The sequence below is a fragment of the Mesocricetus auratus genome, unplaced genomic scaffold (genome assembly GCF_017639785.1).
Source record: "Mesocricetus auratus isolate SY011 unplaced genomic scaffold, BCM_Maur_2.0 Super-Scaffold_100006, whole genome shotgun sequence".
Classification (NCBI taxonomy): Eukaryota; Metazoa; Chordata; class Mammalia; order Rodentia; family Cricetidae; genus Mesocricetus; species Mesocricetus auratus.
The window spans coordinates 74,573,129-74,591,850 of NW_024429190.1; the positions used below are offsets into that span (position 1 = coordinate 74,573,129).

At 42.8% G+C, this 18,722-nt stretch overlaps 1 protein-coding gene across 20 annotated transcripts in view; it reads right to left on the reverse strand.

Annotated features, from left to right (window-relative positions):
• The window catches only part of Sec31a (SEC31 homolog A, COPII coat complex component), a 54,570-nt gene extending 40,998 nt beyond the window's left edge, over positions 1-13,572 (reverse strand). For 15 of the 20 annotated variants that reach the window (XM_040747501.1, XM_040747498.1, XM_040747497.1 and 12 more), the window contains exons 1-5: positions 13,238-13,377; positions 3,894-3,976; positions 3,222-3,345; positions 1,972-2,170; positions 248-343 (exon numbers count right to left, since the gene is read on the reverse strand). In XM_040747501.1, the coding sequence (XP_040603435.1) occupies positions 248-343; positions 1,972-2,170; positions 3,222-3,345; positions 3,894-3,972 (498 nt within the window). In that variant the 5' untranslated portion in view covers positions 3,973-3,976; positions 13,238-13,377. Of the gene's footprint in view, positions 1-247; positions 344-1,971; positions 2,171-3,221; positions 3,346-3,893; positions 3,977-13,237; positions 13,382-13,437 lie in introns of those variants that run through there. The other 5 variants (XM_040747484.1, XM_040747487.1, XM_040747485.1 and 2 more) reach the window with 5 other exon arrangements.
• Positions 13,573-18,722: the final 5,150 nt, after the last annotated feature.

Genomic DNA, 18,722 nt, shown 5'->3' on the forward strand with positions numbered 1-18,722 from the left:
ACACCCAGAAACATTTTATTTTAGATAAAGTCTCATTCTGTATTCCAAGCTGACTTCAAACTCAAGGCAATCCTCCAGCCTGTGCCTTATAAGAAAAACCTATTTATCAATACTTTACTATGCCACAGGAAATTAATGATATTGAATCACTGGTTTGCTTTAAAAAAAACTTAATACCAATATGAACACATTTAAAAGATCAACTTTTGGTTCCTTTGATTACACTGAACAACAATTAGCATCATACCTGTGTTTTGGCTCCTGGTGTCATTGGAGTTGCAAAATTGTTTAGATCCCAAATGTAGATTTCAGATTCATTAGCACCAGAGGCCACCAAATTGGTCTGCAAAAAGAAACAATAATCAAATAACTGAAAACTCAGAATAACTAAAAACTAAAATGTTGGCTTTAATACATAAATTTTCCATTGATTCAAAACAATCACATGTGTGTTTTCCTAATTATCCATAATTCTTCATCAAAGTTAACTTTTTTAGAGAAACAGTATTAACTTTCCAAATGAAGTATGTCTACTGACAATGAAACTATTTTAAAGCAATACATCTAAAAAAGAGCAGTCTGTGGTTACAATGTTAAAGACAAGCACATCAACCATGTAGGGACAGGTGTTTGTGGTTCTGCATCTCTGGGAGAAAATGTGACTATGGAAGGAAAGCAGTCACCAATTCCTGCTCTCAGAGACACATATCCTACAGCTACAGTGTCTTTCTCGGGGCGCCTCACAGGCAGCAGCCAGATCTAGTAAAGCCTGCCGCTGGTCACACACGTGTCTAGTTCATGAGCTAAATAAAGCCTGCCACCGTTTTCACACACGTCTGGCTCACAGGCACATGGTTTTGTTGCAGGGATTTCTACATCGAGCCCATTAGGCTAAAACGATGCTAAACTGGTAAGAAGTACAAGAATAACTAACAGGCTTCACAAACTGACCTCACTGGTTACTTTTCATGCTCATAAACTTCTACCAATGGGTTCTATGAGCTGGCCTATCTTAAGCTTTACAGTTTCCAAACCCTGGGCCTCCTAATGTCTAAAGGTGTCCAGGCAGGTGGCGTGACATTTTAGACTTCTAATACAAGCAAGCCTATCGCTGAATGTCTTCCCCGCAGCTTTGCTCAGGGCAGGTTTTACTTGTTTACTCGGGTTTGGTTGGGTGAGTCAGCATGTGAAATGTGCATGTTCACGCACCTGTGTACATGTGCACAGAGGTCAGAGAACAACTCAGATGTCACTCTCAGAAACAAACACTGTCCACCTCCACTGGCATGGAACTCACCAAATGGGCTAGACTAGCTGGCCAGCAAGCCCCAGGGGTCCTCCTGTCTCCACCTCCCCAGGACTGAGATCACAGATGCAAGCTGCCACCCCAGCACTTCCACAGGGTCCTGAGGACTGAATGAACGTTGTTCTGCTCACATATGCAAGCACTTTGCCAACTGAGCTATCTCTTCAGTCCCCGGGGCTTTTGTTGTTGCTGTTGTTTGAGACAGGGTCTCATGTGGCATAGGCTGGCCTTGAATTTACCATGTAGCTGGAGCTAGCCTCAAATTCCTGATCCTTTTGCCTGCGCCCCTCAAGTGCTGAGGTAATAGGCGTGTGCCTCCATGTTTATGCCTAGCTCCTAAACTGAACTCTAAACTATAGAGGAGTAAGTCTGTACCTTTCATTCCTAATACTGAAGCCTAGTAGTTCTTTCTTCTTTTTTGTCTTTTTTTGTTTCTTTTGTTTTTTTGTTTGTTTTTCAAGACAGGGTTTCTCTGTGTAGTCCTGGTTGTCTTGGAACTCGCACTTGTAGACCAGGCTGGCCTAGAACTCACTGAGATCCATCTGCCTCTGCCTCCCAAATGCTGGGATTAAAGGCGTGCACCACCACCCAGCTAGTAGTTATTTCAAAAGAAGTAAGGACTATGAATGAGCATCAACTATGAATGAGCATCAAGCAAGTCAAACCTGGAAAATGTTCACGTCCAAGGCTCTCACAGGCCCAGTGTGCTTGTCCTTCTGTGCCAGCACGACCTCCTCGTCCCCAGCTATGATCTTAGAAGGGTCATAAAGAATGATGCTACCGTTTTCTCCACCTGCAATCAGAACTCCAGAAACATTTCCTTTGGAATCCATCTTATGAGGTCCCCAGATCAACTTGTGGTACCTTAAGGAGAAAATAAACAACTCATTCTTAGAATTAAATAAGTGTCCAAATACTCTTTAATTATATTCTTGTCTGATCTTTCTATGTATGCTGTAGTTTCTCTTTAACTCTTGCTGACAGTATCCTCAGTAAAACAGAATCTTAATATTTACTTGTGTATTTATATTTGATTTCCTGACCGCTAAACAGTTAAGACTCTGCAGAGTAATACAGTATAGAAAGTTTACTTGAACTTAAAAATTACTTTATCTGTACAACCCTGGGCACGTTACTTAATATTCCCAAAATTTATTTTGTACAGCTGCACAACAGAGCTAATCAACTGCTTTCTTAGAAAATAAAACACTGGGCCAGGTGTTGGTGGCTCATACCTTTAATCCTAGCACTCAGGAGGCAGAGGCAAGAAGGATCTCTGTGAGTTCAAGACCAGCCTGGTCTACACAGAACAGCCAAGACTACAGAGAGAGAGATCCTGTCTTAAACAAAACAAATTATGTGTGTATAAAAAATACATAAACTCCCTTCTTTATTCATACATACATTTTATAAGGGAAAAGAAACAAACAAGCAAAACCTCTACCACAGTGAGGAAAGAAGGGGGTTAGGAGCCTTACGGCCATACTACACAGAACAGCAATGAAACATTCACTAGGACATGTAAGCACTTGACTTCATAAAAATGCACTGGTACAATTTTTCACATGCTTCATGTCACCGCCATTATTCCTTCAAGTGAGGTAGAGCACAGGGCTGGGGTGTGGCTCCTTTGGTAGAGTGCTCGCACAGCCTGCACAAAGCCCTGGGTTCAGTCACAGGCACTGCATACACTAGCAGTGCTAGCACTTGCCCATGATCTTAGCACCCATAGTACAGAACAGAGGCAGGAGAAACAGTGGTTCAAGGCATTCTTGGCTGCTAGTGAGATCCAGGCCAGCCTAGGCTACAGGAGACCTTGCCTCAAAAAATAAAATAAAGTAAATAAAATAAAATAAAGCCATCTACCCCAAGGCATGCTTAGATAATAATGTGACCTTAAGGCTGAATCTCATACCTGTGAGAGGAGGGGAAAGTAGCACAAGACTTCATGTCCAAGGATGGGTCCGAAAGGTCTAACTCAAATATCTCCAGGGAAGCACTGGTACTAAACGTTGCATCTAACTGCTGAGCAGATGTTCCTACAGAAAATACAAGTATGGTAACTACATGTGCAAAATAAAAGACTCGGAAAGTGGCATGAAAGAGAAAGAAGCATGCTTTTAACTGTCTTGTCATGAAAACATCTGCTGCTGAAACCGCAGCACATATGCCACTGAGCATGTTACTACAGCAGTAAGACTTTGGCACAGGGCTGGGAGACAACATCTGAGAGAGGGGAGTTACAGGTAAGTTTTTAAAGGCTGCAGATTACAATCTCTCTGGAGAAACAGCCCCACGATGTACTGTATCTGCTTTAAGTTCTGCACAAAGCCCTCTTTATTTAAAGAGTGTTTCTGTTGAGTTTGCTTGTAATTCACTGAAACTCTGTTATGTCATTTGCTATTCTAACTTCTGGTGGGCGCTGGAAAAGATACTGCATGTGTCACACATGACCAATGCTATGAAGTTCCACACTGAACACAGGAAGGCCACCATATGAAGTGATAGGGAGGATGGAGGTATCTTGCTGGAGAACGGGAAGCTTTTCAGAGATGAAGCCAACCACTGTCTTCTGTTTTGAACTTACCTGTGGCTAAGTAAATGGGATGGCTCTGGGCAGGGCTCCATGCCTGCATAGCTGTACGATCTATTTCCTTTAACTTCATTCTGCTAAAACAAACATTTGACAGAGAAATATATTGAGCACATAACAGATTAAAAATCACTAGAATATTAGTAATACCCAAGTACTAATAACACAAATGTATTGTTTGTTGGAAATGTTCAATATTAGACATAAACCATGGGACTATTTTGGGACAAATATTGTATTATTCTAATTCTTTATAGATTATACAGCTGAAATGACAGGGACCAGACACACTTCAGATTTCCAGTTTCTCTGATAAAGGAGTATTTTCTAGACCTTACAGCGGAGCATGCCAAGGTATAAAATTTAAGATCTTTCAAAATATGAAACTCTTCAGATGCTTCAATTAAGGATGCTCAATGCATAGTCCTTTAACTAAAAAGTCAGCCTGTGAGATGCCCTGCAAGAAAATATAAGTGACGGGCATGGTGGTGCATGCCTTTAATCCCAGCACTGAGAAGGCACCAGCAGGCAGATCTCTGGGAGTTTATGGCCAACCCGGCCAATAAAGCAAGTTCTAGGAGAACCAGAACTATTGCACAGACAAACCCTGTCTCAAAATTAAAAAAATAAAAAGAATAAGAAAACAAAAATTAACCAAAGTTGTATGTGCCCTTTTCAAACTGACATGAGACACCCTATCAGGAGTAGGGAAATCAACATAATAAAGGTGGATCTTTCTGGGATAGGATTACTCAATGATAAAAAATGGTTTTAAAAACATCTTACAGTCAGACGTGATAATGTACGCCTATAAGCCCAGCACTCAGACAGCTGGAGGAGAATCATACAGTGTTCAATGCCATCAGAAACCATACAGTGAGTTCCAGGACAGCCTGTGCTACAGAGTGAGACCCCACCTCAATTAATTAATTAATTAATTAATTCAGTAACTTCAGACCAGGTGAGAGACCAAAGCCCGAGGACTGGAACTGTAAGTTAAACATGGATCATATAAGATCCTGCCTACAGTAACAACAGGGCTGGAGAGCTGGCTCAGTGGTTAAGTGCACTGACTGTGCTCCCAGAGGGAACAGGTTCAATTCTCAGGCCACACACGGCAGCTCATGATCATCTGTAACTCAAGTTCCAGGGAATCCAACATCCTCTGCTGCCTTCTATGGGCACTAGGCACACACACACATATAGTGCACAGATATAGATGTAGGCAAAATATCCACACACAGAGAATAATAAATAGGTAAAGAAAAATAAGATAATACTAATTTTAAAATGAAACAGGTGTACTACAGATTAAAGCAGAAACTTTAAAAAAATTTGTCACTTCAAGATTTAAAGCCACCGGCGTTGGTGGCTCACGCCTTTAATACCAGCACTCAGGAGGCAGAAGCAGGCGGATCTCTGTGAGTTCGAGACCAGTCTGGTCTACAATAGCTAGTTCCAGGACAGCCTCCAAAGCCACAGAGAAACCCTGCCTCGAAAAACAAAAAAACAAAACAAAACAAAAAAAAGATTTAAAGCCACTTGTTTATATATTCTCATTAAAGTCATATTTTTCACGTCTGTTACTTTTCCATAAATAAATTTTCAGGGAATATTATCTTATTGTAAAGTAACCATGATTTAATTATAAATTTAATTATGTAGTTCACCATCTTCACAAAGCTCAAACAAACAGCCACACATCTATGTTACTTCCGGACAAGAATGGTCATAAATGTCTAGAAGCTAAATTGCTAGGTTAAAGATAAATGCCAAGACTGGAGAGAGGGTTTAGCAGTTCAGAGGATGAGTTTGGTTCCCAGCACCGTATGAGGCAGCTCACAGCCACCTACTGTGTAACTCCAGCTCCGGGGCATCCAATGCCTCCCCAGCTACCCGCACTCATAGGTACATACCCACACACAGATATGCACACACCTATACATCATCAAAAATAAACAGACACGTTCCATTTTAATTTTTACAAGTATCATCAATTGCCTTCTGTAGAAAATGAATCTTTGGCCGGCGTTGGTGGTGCACGCCGTTGCTGGGGCATTCGGGAGACAGAGGCAGGTGGATCTCTGGGAATTTGAGGCCAGCCTGGTCTACAGAGTGAGTTCCAGGACAGCCTCCAAAACAATAGAGAAACCCTGTCTCAAAAAAAAACAAAAAAAAAAAAAAGAAAGAAAATGAATCTTTTTACACTCTAAGTAGCATGACCAACTCCTGCTCTTAAGCCTGCCTGGAGAGAAATACCACATTTTTAGATTTTTGCCCACTTAATAGGTGAAAAAAATGCTAGCTCTGTATATTATCTGCTTTGTATCTCTCTAGGTAGAATGACACCTGCTATCTCATGCTATGATTGTGGTTCATACATACTTACCCATTTTCCTTTTTCTTTTCTGATTTTACTTTTCTTTTGGGGCTAGAGACTGAACCAAGGCCTTCGATTATCACAACACCAAGTAAAAAAGTTGGGCTATCACATTTAATCTTCTGACTAAGCTTACATAAGAGACGGCTCAGTGGTTAAGAGCACTTGCTGCTCTTGTACAGGACCCAGGGTTAGTTCCCAGCATTCACATAGTGGCTACAAAACACTCTAAGTCGAGTTCCAGGGGCTCCAACTTATTCCTCTGACATCAATAGGCACATGGTACATATACATTTAGGCATATATACATACCTATAAACTAAAGTATAATAAATAGTTGGGTATGGTGGTACATGCTTTTAATTCCAGGGTGGGGGTGCTCTGTGAGTTTGAGGCCAGCTTGGTCTATATATCGAGCGTCAAGGCTACATAGTGAGACAGTGTCTCCCAAAACAACAACAGCAAAAACATATAAAACCTAGTAACAATATTTGTTTAAGAAACAGGCTTTATGCTTTAGAACAGTTTTAGGTTCATTAAATAAAAACTGCATTAGCAAGTACCATTACCATAACTACCCCTGCCTCTAACATCTAGGACACTTATTTCAATCCATGAGCCAACACTGACTTACCATTCAGTTTACATTAAAATAAAAACTGCATTAGCAAGTACATTACCATAACTACCCCCTGCCTCTAACATCTAGGACACTTATTTCAATCCATGAGCCAACACTGACTTACCATTCAGTTTACACTAGGCTCCACACTCAAGGGTACACCTCATGGCTCTGGCAAGTACATAAGTAGGTGTGTCTATCACTATAGCATTCTTCAAAGTAGCTTCCCTAACCTAAATCCGTATTCTGCTCCCTCCCTCCAATATACATGGAACTTACCGAGGATTTTTCCCGAACTTTACATGGTCCTAAAGAAGGCATGATATGTTTTTCAGGGTCCAGAGTAACACCTTAATCAACACTTTTCTTGTCTAAACTGTTTCACTGTTTCATGTCTGTATCTCAGTGTCTTTCATGTCCATACTTTTTGTCTTCTTATCTATCCTGAACCACAGCAAAGATTCCCCAGCCTCCTACCAGGAAGGGATTCAAGTGTTCGTCTGTTCCTCCTGGTATCTCCTCAGCTTCAGGGAAGTAACCTTCTTATCACACAGCTATTTAGTTCATAGTCACAGAAATCTATGTCAAATATGAATTTTAGCTTTATAAGGAGTCTAGCCTTAATACCTTTTAGCATGGGCACATGTATGTCTTATACTGAGATCAGTATCTTTACTGTGTTGTTATTTGAGAGTGGGACTCACTATGCTGCCCAGCCTAGTCTTAAACTCCTGAGCTCAAGTAATCCTCTTGCCTCAGCCTCCCACATGCTGGAAATGTAGAGATGTAGTATTACACCTAGTTTTCTATCTTTAAAAAATTCCTTTACAAGCCAGGTGGTGGCGGTGTATGCCTTTAATCCCAGCACTCAGGAGGCAGAGGCAGGTGGATCTCTGTGAGTTCGAGGCCAGCCTGGTCTACAGAGCGAGTTCCAGGACAGCCTCTAAAGCCACCGAGAAACCCTGTCTTGAAACACCAAAAAAAAAAAAAAAACCTTTACAGATTCGTACAGTCTGCCTTTAATCCCAGCACTCAGGAGAGCAGAGCCTGATGGAGTTTTGAGTTCGAGGCCAGCCTAGCCCACACAGAATTCTAGGACAGCCAGGGCTATATACAGAGACCCTGTATCAAAAACAAAAAATAAAAATTTCCTTTACATATACATTTACAAGTGCACTTTTAAATCACTTTGATTTCACTAGCCGTTCTGGAAATAGTAAAAAACTTAGATTGTGCATGGAGAACTAATCTGAAGTTCTTTGTTTGGCTAACTTAAATCATTTAAAAGTTACAGATAGCAAAGATGTGGTTGGTCTTAATCCATTATTTGGAGATTTCATATATACAAGCACACACTATATACATAGTGTCTGTGCATATGTATAAGAATATATAGTATATATATATAGTTTGTGCGTGTCTACAAAATGAGTATCTGTAATATTGTGTATGTAAGTGTATATGTATTATATGTTGTGTGTGAGCATGTGGACATATGTGTATGCATATGTACGGGCGTGTGTATGCACACCAGCAGTCCACCCCAGAAGCTATCTACTTTCTCCTACTTGCACTTCTTTGCTCACTGCTGGAGTAACCAAATTCCTCCATCACTGGACTCTTAACTCACTCTCTCCTCAGACCCTCCCACCCCCTTCTGCTCCACCGTCAGGTGAACCGATGCTCTACACCACATCTGTCAGCTTCCCAACTGCTCTTCAGAGGATCGAGTTCCTTTTATTAGTCTCCAGAGAAAGACTTCAGACTTGAATTTTTGCATTCAAATTGTATCCACTTGAAGATTTTACAAATGACAAAATTAAGGTGCAGGAAGTTAGATAATTTGTACAAACTCCAAAGAGACAGCCAAGACTGATCTCAGAAGCTGAACTCCAAACTCCAAGCTTGTTTGTAACTACCTATATGTCGGATATTCAATTGTTCTATCATCACCAATGGAATACAGCTGAGTGGGTAGAGTGCCAAGCAAGCTAGCAAGCCAGAGGCCCTAGGATCAACCTGTCCGTGCCATGGGTGGCAGCACACGAGGTCCTACGGTCTTAGCCCTCCAGAGGAAGTGGGACAATCATGAGCTCATGGACATTCTCTCTTTCAGCTGCTTCCTGCTGAGACTAGGCATATGGGACCCTGTTTCAACTCAACCACAACAATAAAAAAGTTTTAGGTTTAAAAAAAAAATGCTAAGGAAGGGTTGGCAAGATAGCTCAGTGGATAAAGGTGCCTGATGCCAAACCCGACAACCTGAGTGTGATCTTGTGACACACATGGTAGTACTGACCCCTCCCCCGTGGTCCTCTGACTCTATCTGCACACAAGCACTCACACACATACACATAACTTTTAATTTAAAAATAAAAGTATTAATATTGGAAGAAACAATGACAATGCACCTGTCATGCACAATGAAGTTAAGAGGAGAAGAAACTCATTTTAGAAGTTAGACTTGATGGCACACACCTGTAAGATCAGCACAGCAGAGGTCACAGCAAGAGGATGACAAGCTCAAGGCCATCTTCCACTACACAGAAGTGTGCACCCAGCTTAGCTGTATGAGACCCTCTCAAAAGAACCAAAAGAGGAAAAAAATTCACTTTAGAAAGTATACTAGGTAAGCTGGGCACAGTGACACAGGCCTGCAATCTCCGCACTTGGTGGCTGGAAGCAGGAGGATCAGGAGTCCCAGGCTAGTCTGGCTATAAAAGGCCCTGTCTTTAAAAAAAGCTGGAGGGTTAGCCTGGTCTACATAGTGAGTTCCAGGACAGCCAGGGCTACCTAGTGAGACCCTCACTTAAAAGAGAAAACAAGTCAAAACAAAGCACGTGTATGGTAGGTAAACAGTCCAAATTTGCTTACGGTGGCCTGAGGTATGTATGAAATATACAAAAGTTTTGTTTCAATTTTTAATGTTTGTAAGTAAAAAAAAAAAAAAACCAAATGTACTGGAACCCAGATTGAGCTAAAATGACTAGAGTTGGATAAAACTTTTACAATTTTTAACTACTTAAAGGATCTCTTTATGTTTAAGAACAGAAAAAAAAACTGGCAAGGTGGGGAACGGTTAATTTCAGAGTGATTTCTAAAAATAAAAACAGTTTTGTGTGTGTGTGTGTGTGTGTGTGTGTGTGCATGTACTTTTTTTTTTAAGCTGGAGTTTGGGTCAGGTGGTGGTAGCACACGCCTTTAACCCCAGTACTTGGAGGCATGGGGGAGGCGGATCTCTGTGAGTTTTAGAGTGAGTTCCAGGACAGCCAAAGCTATACAGAGAAACCATGTCTCAAACAACCTCTCACCCCGCCCCCCCAAAAAAAAATCTTGGCTAGAATTATAGTATCTCTGACAGCAAAAGTACAAGGACTGCCTAATTCCAAAGTGTTTAGTTAATGTGTAACAGAGATAACCACAGGGGCATAAGTAGAAACGCAAAGCGTTCCTACATGTGTCTGACTCAAGGTTCTGGTCAAAAGTAGTTCCCCTTATTAACCTGTACAGAACACAGGGTCAGTGCCAGCTATGAAAGAAAACCCCGTGTTACAATACAACATGGTTGCAATAAGTTCTGAATCAAATTAAACATGACTTACCATAATGCTACAAAGATACAGTATTTCCCTCTCAGAAATGTTTAGTTATTTAATTACAAATAACTTCCTTAGAATATAAAGGGTTAAATGAAGCCATGCATGCTTCCCAATTACAACTTATCTTAATAGTTGGTGTACCTTTTCTGTACTGTGACTGTATTCACGCTGTACATCAGTGTTTCATTCAAGACCATTTTACCCAGAATACAGCCCTAGCAAAACCAGGAAATGAGCACTGCGAGGACAGCGGTTTGTTCGTCTATCAATCACCCGCCAGACAGGACCTACAGCACAGCAGGTAGACTGAGGTCTGGAACGCACACCCTATGCGCTTAAACTTCAGCCTAAGTCTTGGCTCTCCATCTCATGTCACTGCATATAAGTGTTTTGTTCCTCTCCCATAAAGCTAGTCACATCATATGTTGGGAGAATTAAATGAGGTTTTAAGAGTGTTTAGAACATTGCTTAGCTCACAGCAAATAAAAACTCACTGACAACAGCTATTTCAAAACCACAATTTGAAGGGCCTGGAGAAAAGGCACACCTATTAAGAACGCTTCTTGCTCTCAATTTGCAACTTAAAGGTTTTATCCCAACAAGTCTTCAAGAATACATCTAAGTACTAGGCAAGGTGGCACACAGAGGTATATAATCCAAGGGGGCTGAGAGGCAGGAGAGCAGCAGCTTCAGTCCAGCCTGAGCTACCAGGATAAGATCCTGTTCCAAAAAAATCAAGAGCTGAGCAGTAGTGGTGCACACCTTTAATCCCAGCACTCAGAAGGCAGAGGCAGGTGGATCTCTTGTGAGTTCGAGACTAGCCTGGTCTACGAGTGCTAGTTCCAGGACAGGCTTCATTCAAAGCTATATAGAGAAACCCTGTCTCAAAAAAAAAAAAAAAACTAAAAAAATAAAACAAAACAAAAAACCAAGAGTTGGGAATACAGCTCACAATACAAACCTAGAATCACCAAGGCCCTGTGTTTCTTCACTTCCCTCAATAAAAAAGAGACCAAAACATAACATCTGAGGAACATTCTGTTCCAGACAAGAACTTATTTTAAGTGAAAACTTTCTTCTTTCCACTGGTGTCCTTAATTTTAAAATTATTCTTATGTGTGCTTGTGTCTGTGTACCTACAGGTACCTGCAGAAGCCAGGAGTCACATGCCATGGCCCTGTAATTAGAGGTGATTGTGAGCAGCTAGATTTGGGTACTAGGAAGGGCAGGCCTAAACTGATTTTCAAATTGCAAGTTTTGTGAAGCAATATGAAAACCCAACAGTATTATTCTGTCAACAGTAGTAACTCTGCAACTATGAAGCCACCCCATACCTCGGAAAGCGAGAAGAGGTCAGAGGTAATGGCCTCCACACCTTTGACTCTTAGTGAGGAATACAAATCCTTTACTGGCACTATTTTTAGTAAACGTGCATGTGGACAACAGCACATCTCACTAAGGACAGGAATATTTGTTCTCCAGGCTCACCTCACTCAATCAACGTCAAAAACCAACCATGCCTTGGTTGCTGAACTAAATGATATACAAGATTAAACCTTAGTAGGTGAAAGTAACTTACAAAAAAGGAAACACTTCTAGTGTGGTGATACATGCCTGAAATCCCAGAATTTGGGAGCTAAGAGTAGGAGGGTCAGAATGCAAGGTCATCCTTGGCTATTCTGAGAGTCTGAGGCCACTCTGGGCCACATGAGACCCTATCGCAAAGAATGCAGGAAGGAGGGAAGAAGAGAGAAAGAAACAAAAGGAAATTAATTTAACAGTATCACGTTACAAGTTTTTAATGTGGAATTTTCGAACCCCATGAAATTACACAGAAAATTCTACCCAGGCATGAGCTTACAGTGTAAACATGTTTTTCTAGGATGATAGCCCAATGCTTTCAAGGGGGAATAAAAATACCAAGACTGATAGCCACTGCTTTTTGCAGTTTACAAATGTCTGTCTACTCTTACATGTTTCAGGAAAGAACCTGTTTACATAAAACTAATGGGTAAAATCCAAAACGCATCTCAAATCTCACAGTTGCAAACTCCATATACGTGTAACATATTCACAATTAGACAGCAATTATCCAAAGGTTTTCAATCTACAAATCTTCCTAGGAGCTATAATTAAGAGAGAAACAAGGACAGAACTACTCAAATGGGCAGTAAATTTTAGCCACCTTCTGGATAATCAGGATTTAAAGGAAAAGAGCAAGCTTCTAATCATTTATTTAACAGTTACAATTGTAAACAAAAGCAGCAAGTGCCGGCTTTCTAGAGTTTAACAATTTGGAGAAACAAAACAAAAACAACAACAACAAAAACACTCCTGCAACTTCAAAAAAGAAAAAAAGAAAAAGAAAAAAACACCCTGCAGAATTAGTTCTACAAGCTCACAGAAAAAGTTTATACACCCACAAGTCCAGGCAATTATTTTACAAATGCCTCACAGTTTAATTCAATATAACAGCAGAGGTAAAAGCATACACTTTTGAAGGTTTAGGCTGTGATTGGCGACTGCTGACTCTAAATAATACAATCGCAGTTAAATGACAGTAGTCTTCGTTTCCCATCGGTAAACCCTCACATTTGGCAACAGTTCAAACACAATAAAAAAAAAAATAAACCTCTACCTAACTGAAGTCAAAGAAACAATCCTGAGGTCTGTTTCCCTTCCTCACCCTTGGGGATCGCACCTCTCTCTTTGTGCACAGACTCTAAAGGGTCCTAACCTCAAACTCACTCCGGAGCAGGGCAACCTCGAAACGTTGGCGGAGGATGACGGGCTCGATCACCCGGCTGCGGCGACTCCAGGCGTTGTCCCGGCGGGGCCGAAACGAGACAGGGGCGCGCCGTCAGCGGAGAGCGGGCCTCGGGCCTCGGCAGCGGACTCCGAACCTGGCGAGGGGCAGGAAACAAACGGCAGACACACCTGGTGGACCTCGGCGACCTGTCCGTCCTGCGTTAGCCGGCGACCGTCGGACTCTCCCCGCACCCGCCGCCGCCGCCGCCCCTCCTCCGCGGCCCAGGGCCACTTCCACGATCCGCTCCAACGTGGCAGCCGCAGCCCCGCCTGCGGGCCGCCACTTCCGGGTGCGGCGACTCGCCACGCCCACCCTGCCGGCCGTAACTTCCGGGAGCCGCGTTTCGCTCCTCCCACCCGGCGGGGCGGTACTTCCGGGAGCAGAGTGCTCCGAAGGCCGGTCGAGCTGGAGAAAGGTAGTCGGACGTGATTTTGGAGGAGGCGCGCTGTGTAGGGATGCGGCCGCTTGGCGGTGGATCAAGGGCAAGTTCCGCTGGGCGTCTCCCCCAGGGAAGAGCGGCGGTGACCGCGGGGCGCCACGTAGCTCTCCTGTGAGGCGTCAGCAGCCGCTGGCCACACCCGGCCGACAGCGCGAAAGCTGGGCAAGCTGGTTGAGTTTGTGGCTCGGCTCTCTATTGGGTCTACGTTTGCCTTCTTGTTCTTTTCGTTGTGTTTTGTTTTTAGAGACATAGTTTCTTCGTGTAGCCCGACTGCCCTGGAACTCGGTATGTGAACCTGGCTGGCCTCGTACTCACAGAGATCCTCCTGCCTCTATCTCCCGAGTGCTGGGATTAAAGCCGTGCGGCCTGCGTTTGTCTTTTGAGAATGTACGTGAATTTATCGCACACCCAAAGGGATTACTTGTAGTACAGAGTCTTAGATCCTGTGAGTTCTATCAAATGCAGTTGGTAGCCTTAATATTTCAATATCTGTCCGTGGCATTTAGACCTATTAGCATTCGCCCTAGGCCACTGGGACAAAGTGGCACCCTAATTTGAAACTTGTGTGTGTGCCTTTCAGATTTCGAGCAGTTGATATTTTAAATTAGGGGTATAAACTAGTAACTGAAAAGTGAAGCTGCCTTGTGTGTTTGAGTGAGAGAGAGAAAGGATCGAGCCATTAGATATTTTCAATTGAGTATAATCTGGTAATTGAAAAGTGTAGCAGAAGCCGATCTGTGGAGCAAAAGAGAAGAATGAAATGGGTGTTGAGCTGGGCTTCACAGCTCATGGATAAGGCCACACTCAGGAGGTAGAGGAGGAATTCAAGGCTACATAGTTCAGACAGGTCACCGTGCACTGCAGGAGAGCCTGCTCAAAAAGCAAAGCAAAATATATGATAGCAGTTAGGCGTTGGTGGAGCACGCTAACTTTAATCCCAGCACTCGGGAGGCAGAGGCAGGTGGATCTCTGTGAGTTTAAGGCCAGCCTGGTCTACAGAGTTCCAGGACAGCCTCCAAACAACACAGAGAAACCCTGTCTCGAAAAACAAAACAAAAAACAACAATACACACACACACACACATATATATGATATCGAAGTCGTGGAGACACGACTTAACTGTTAAGAGCACTTGCTGCTTTTGCAGAATATGTGGGTTTATTTCCCAGCACCATAAGGCAATGCACAACGATTTGTAACTTCAGTTCCAGAAGGTCCTACACTCTCTTCTGGCTTCCAGCAATGTACGTGGGGCACCTACATACACAATGGGCACTCGACACATAAAACAAGTGAAGCAAACAGAAATTGGGTGCTGAAATTCATTTTTTAAACAAACGAGGCTGCGTTCCTATGGTCCTAAACACTTCAAATAAAGGGATGTTACTATCTTCCTTAGAGCCTGCAATCTTTATAGATGTGTTGCCTCCGGCTACTTTTTAATTAAGGAGGCATTATTTTAATCAGTGAAATCAAGCCACAGGAAAACCACTTGCTATAACACATTAGCACCTGGACTGTACTAGATTGAGGGCCCCTAACTACTTATTAACCACACCAACTCTTTTCTTAGCTTCCTTAAAATAAAGGGTTTTTTTTCTTTCTTGTTTTTGTTTTTCAGAGACAGGGTTTCACTGTGCAGCCTCAGCTGTCCTGAAACTTGATCTAGACCAGGCTGGCCTCAAACTCACAGAAATCTGCCTGCCTCTGCCTCCTGAGTGCTGGGATCAAAGGCGTGTGCCACCACCACTCCACCAAGTAATGCTTCTTTATTGAGCCCAAACTATGAGCAAGCTTGAATTTGAGGCAGAAGCAGGATTGTGTGAAGCCAGCCTGAACTACATGGTGATACCCTGTCCCTACAGGCCGAGGATATACTTATGAGAGCTTCTGCACAGCATACACAAGGTTCTGTTCCATCGTTAGCCACAAGCCAGTAGTCCTAAGTACCAGAAAGTGGAAATGTTGTTAATTCACCTTCAGTGCCTCACATATGTATTTTACTTCAAGTTTACTGCCTGAGGAAATGGTAGCCCACCCCCATGTGACATGTGGGGTCACAGGTGTAAAATTCTCTGGGAGCAGTAGCAGTAGCAGAAATGCCTGCCACACACAGCTCTTTGGATCCTGTGATGTAAATAGAGCAAGTCCAACTCAACTGGTTCACATTCTCTGTACAAGAGCTGGTCTCCGTGGCATTGCTGTCACATGTCCTACACACCTAGAGGCCTGTTCTAGGACAATTGTGGCAGTTTAGGAGGTCTCTTCTGGAGTTTCAGGCAGCAGGAATTGGTTTTTTTTTTCTTTTCAAAGATTTATTTTTAGTTATGGGTGGAGTGGATACTGAACATAGGCACCTGTAGAGGCCAGAGGTGTCAGTTCATCCTTGTGGGTGCTGGGAATGGAAATTGGTTTTTCTGAAAGAACATTATTAGCTCTTAACCCCCAGGCCATGCCTCCACCCCTGCATGAAATCTTAACACTGCCCATACTTCCCATTGACTTGTCAAGGGATGACAGAGCAGTCATAAAGGGACAGTTGAGAATGACTGTCAAGAAAATCCTCGTGGCCCATTTGAAAGGGCCTACTGTTAATTCATTCTTTGAGGATATTGGCTGGAATCCATGTTGAAAGTCACCTGGGCCTAAAATCGCTGGATCCTAGAGATGAATATGACAAATAGGTCAAAAAATATAGGAACCTGAAAACATCAAACTGGAGCCTATTGTGTGCTGACTTAAAAAAATAAAAATAAATAAGGATCAGATATAAGATGCAAACAGCCATAAGTGGTCCTTGACAGAAAGCTACCTAGGATGGTTATCTCTGAGCAGTGCATTTGATGTTTTGAAGTTTCAGTTGTATTCAAGATTTGCTGATACACGAGCAATATTCTTCCTATAACAGGGTGGGGTCCCTGCAGTTAAGCTGTGCAATGTAACTGCTGCTCTCTTTTTATGAGGAAAGGATTTATTTGGTGTACAGGTCACAATCCATTACCATGGTAAGGCAAGGCAGGAACAGGTGTGGGGTCATGCACTGGAGCATGGCCAACCTACCAAGGGACAAAGCATTAAATAAAACTGACTCCCTCAGCAACCCTCAGTTGTCTAGTTCCTCAGCGTGGAGGCTTGTGAGACTTCCCCTGCTCCCCCCTCCATGCTAGAATGTTGGCTGGCTTGATCTTGAGCAGATCTTAAGGAACCACAGCTATGATGGGGGGATGTCCTTTTGTTTAACTGTTGCTTTCAATTGGATTTGCTATATTGCTAAAAGTTCTTGGGGTAGAATAATTATTTCTAAGTCCCAGGGAGATTAGGGGCAGTAATAGTGGCGTCCAGAAGCCCACTTCTGTGCCTATGGTAAGGGTTGAGGTCCCAACAATAAACAGGACCAGGTTTCACTCTGACAGGGGTACACAATAAGGGTACATTTTCCTGACTTAAATTCCAGGAAGGACAGGTGCCAGGCTACTTGTGTCCTGTGGGTTAGGAGTAAAGATAGTGCAGTCTGGCAAAGGAAGCACACAGGGTCCTCAGGATTTCAACAAATAGTCCAGATTATTTAAAAACGCCTCCGGAAATGTCTGGAAAAGGAAGCACAAGGCAGCTCCTAGGAGCCAAAGGTAGAATATACAAAGTTCCAGCCCAGTGTAGGTTGAATGGGGTCCTAACCTAGACCCCCAATTAACTTACATGCTTTTAGGACTGAGCCTATTTGGGTTTGGGGAAGCTGGGGTGCCCAGTTTTCAGGTTTGGAGATTTTCATTGGTCAGACCTGTTTATAGTAGGATTATCATAGTGTAGTTCCAAGTATATGAAGTGGAGTTAGAGTGTCTGACTTCTAGTGAGAACTACTCTTCCCAGGTTTGATTGGGTCAATAAATTCCCTCAGACTGACAAGACTGTTGGGAGGCCCTTTAAAATAGATTTTTATCTAGCTGGTAAGACTGGTATGGGGCTCATTATGCACCTTGACTTCAAGGGGCCAAGTGTGACCAGAAAGATGGCACCTTAGGAAGAACAAATTCTACAGCTGGTTGTTTTGTTGAACCCTAAGGCTTCACTGATTTTTGTTAAATACAGATGAGTAATTCAGGGGTACAACAAAGAGAAAGAGGCTAAACAGGAGTCTTAAAATTTCTAAGAGATGGGCATAGTATCACAAGCCTATGCCAGTACGTGGGAGGTAGGGGCGCAAAGACCAGTTTGAAATCATCTTCAGCTGCTACTTGGTGAGTTTAAGGCCAGTTTGGGCTGAAACTCAAGAAAACAAAGTTTTTATGGCACTGCTCAATGAGTTAAGGAACATAATCAAGCAGCCTGTTAATAGGAAAATAACCAGACCTAGGACCTAAGTTTGTATTGTGGGGAAAAGCTTGTTGCACTTTATTTTTGGTTTTCTGAGACAGTTTTATTTTTTCCAGACAGGGTTTCTCTGTGGCTTTGGAGACTGTCCTGGAACTAGCTATTGTAGACCAGGCTGGTCTCTTAACTCACAGCAGCCCGCCTGCCTCTGCCTCCGGAGTGCGCCATTAAAGGCGTACGCCAACACAGCCCGGGTTCTAGAAGCTGTCTTAGAACTTGTTCTGTTGACAGGGCTGGCCTGGAACCGAGATCCAGCTGCCTCTGGAGTGCTGCCATTAAAGGCCTGCGCCAGCCACCGCCACCCAGTGGTAACATGATGGTATTTTAAGGAAACTCCAGAAACATCTCAATGAGTCTACAATAGAAGTGGCCTGACCCCTAGGGTATTAAAGTGACCCTAATTACTATTAGGGCCCAAACCTTTAAACTCTATTATCTTTTTGTCTTTCTCAGTCCTCTAGCCTTTTCAGGCTGAGCTGGTACAATCCCTAAAGGATGGTTTCATCTTACTGAAAACTCCTGACAAGAGCTAAATAACAAGAAACCTAAGGTTTCCCAGTTCTTGGATCAGATGTCATGAAGAAATCCTAGGATGACAAAAACTA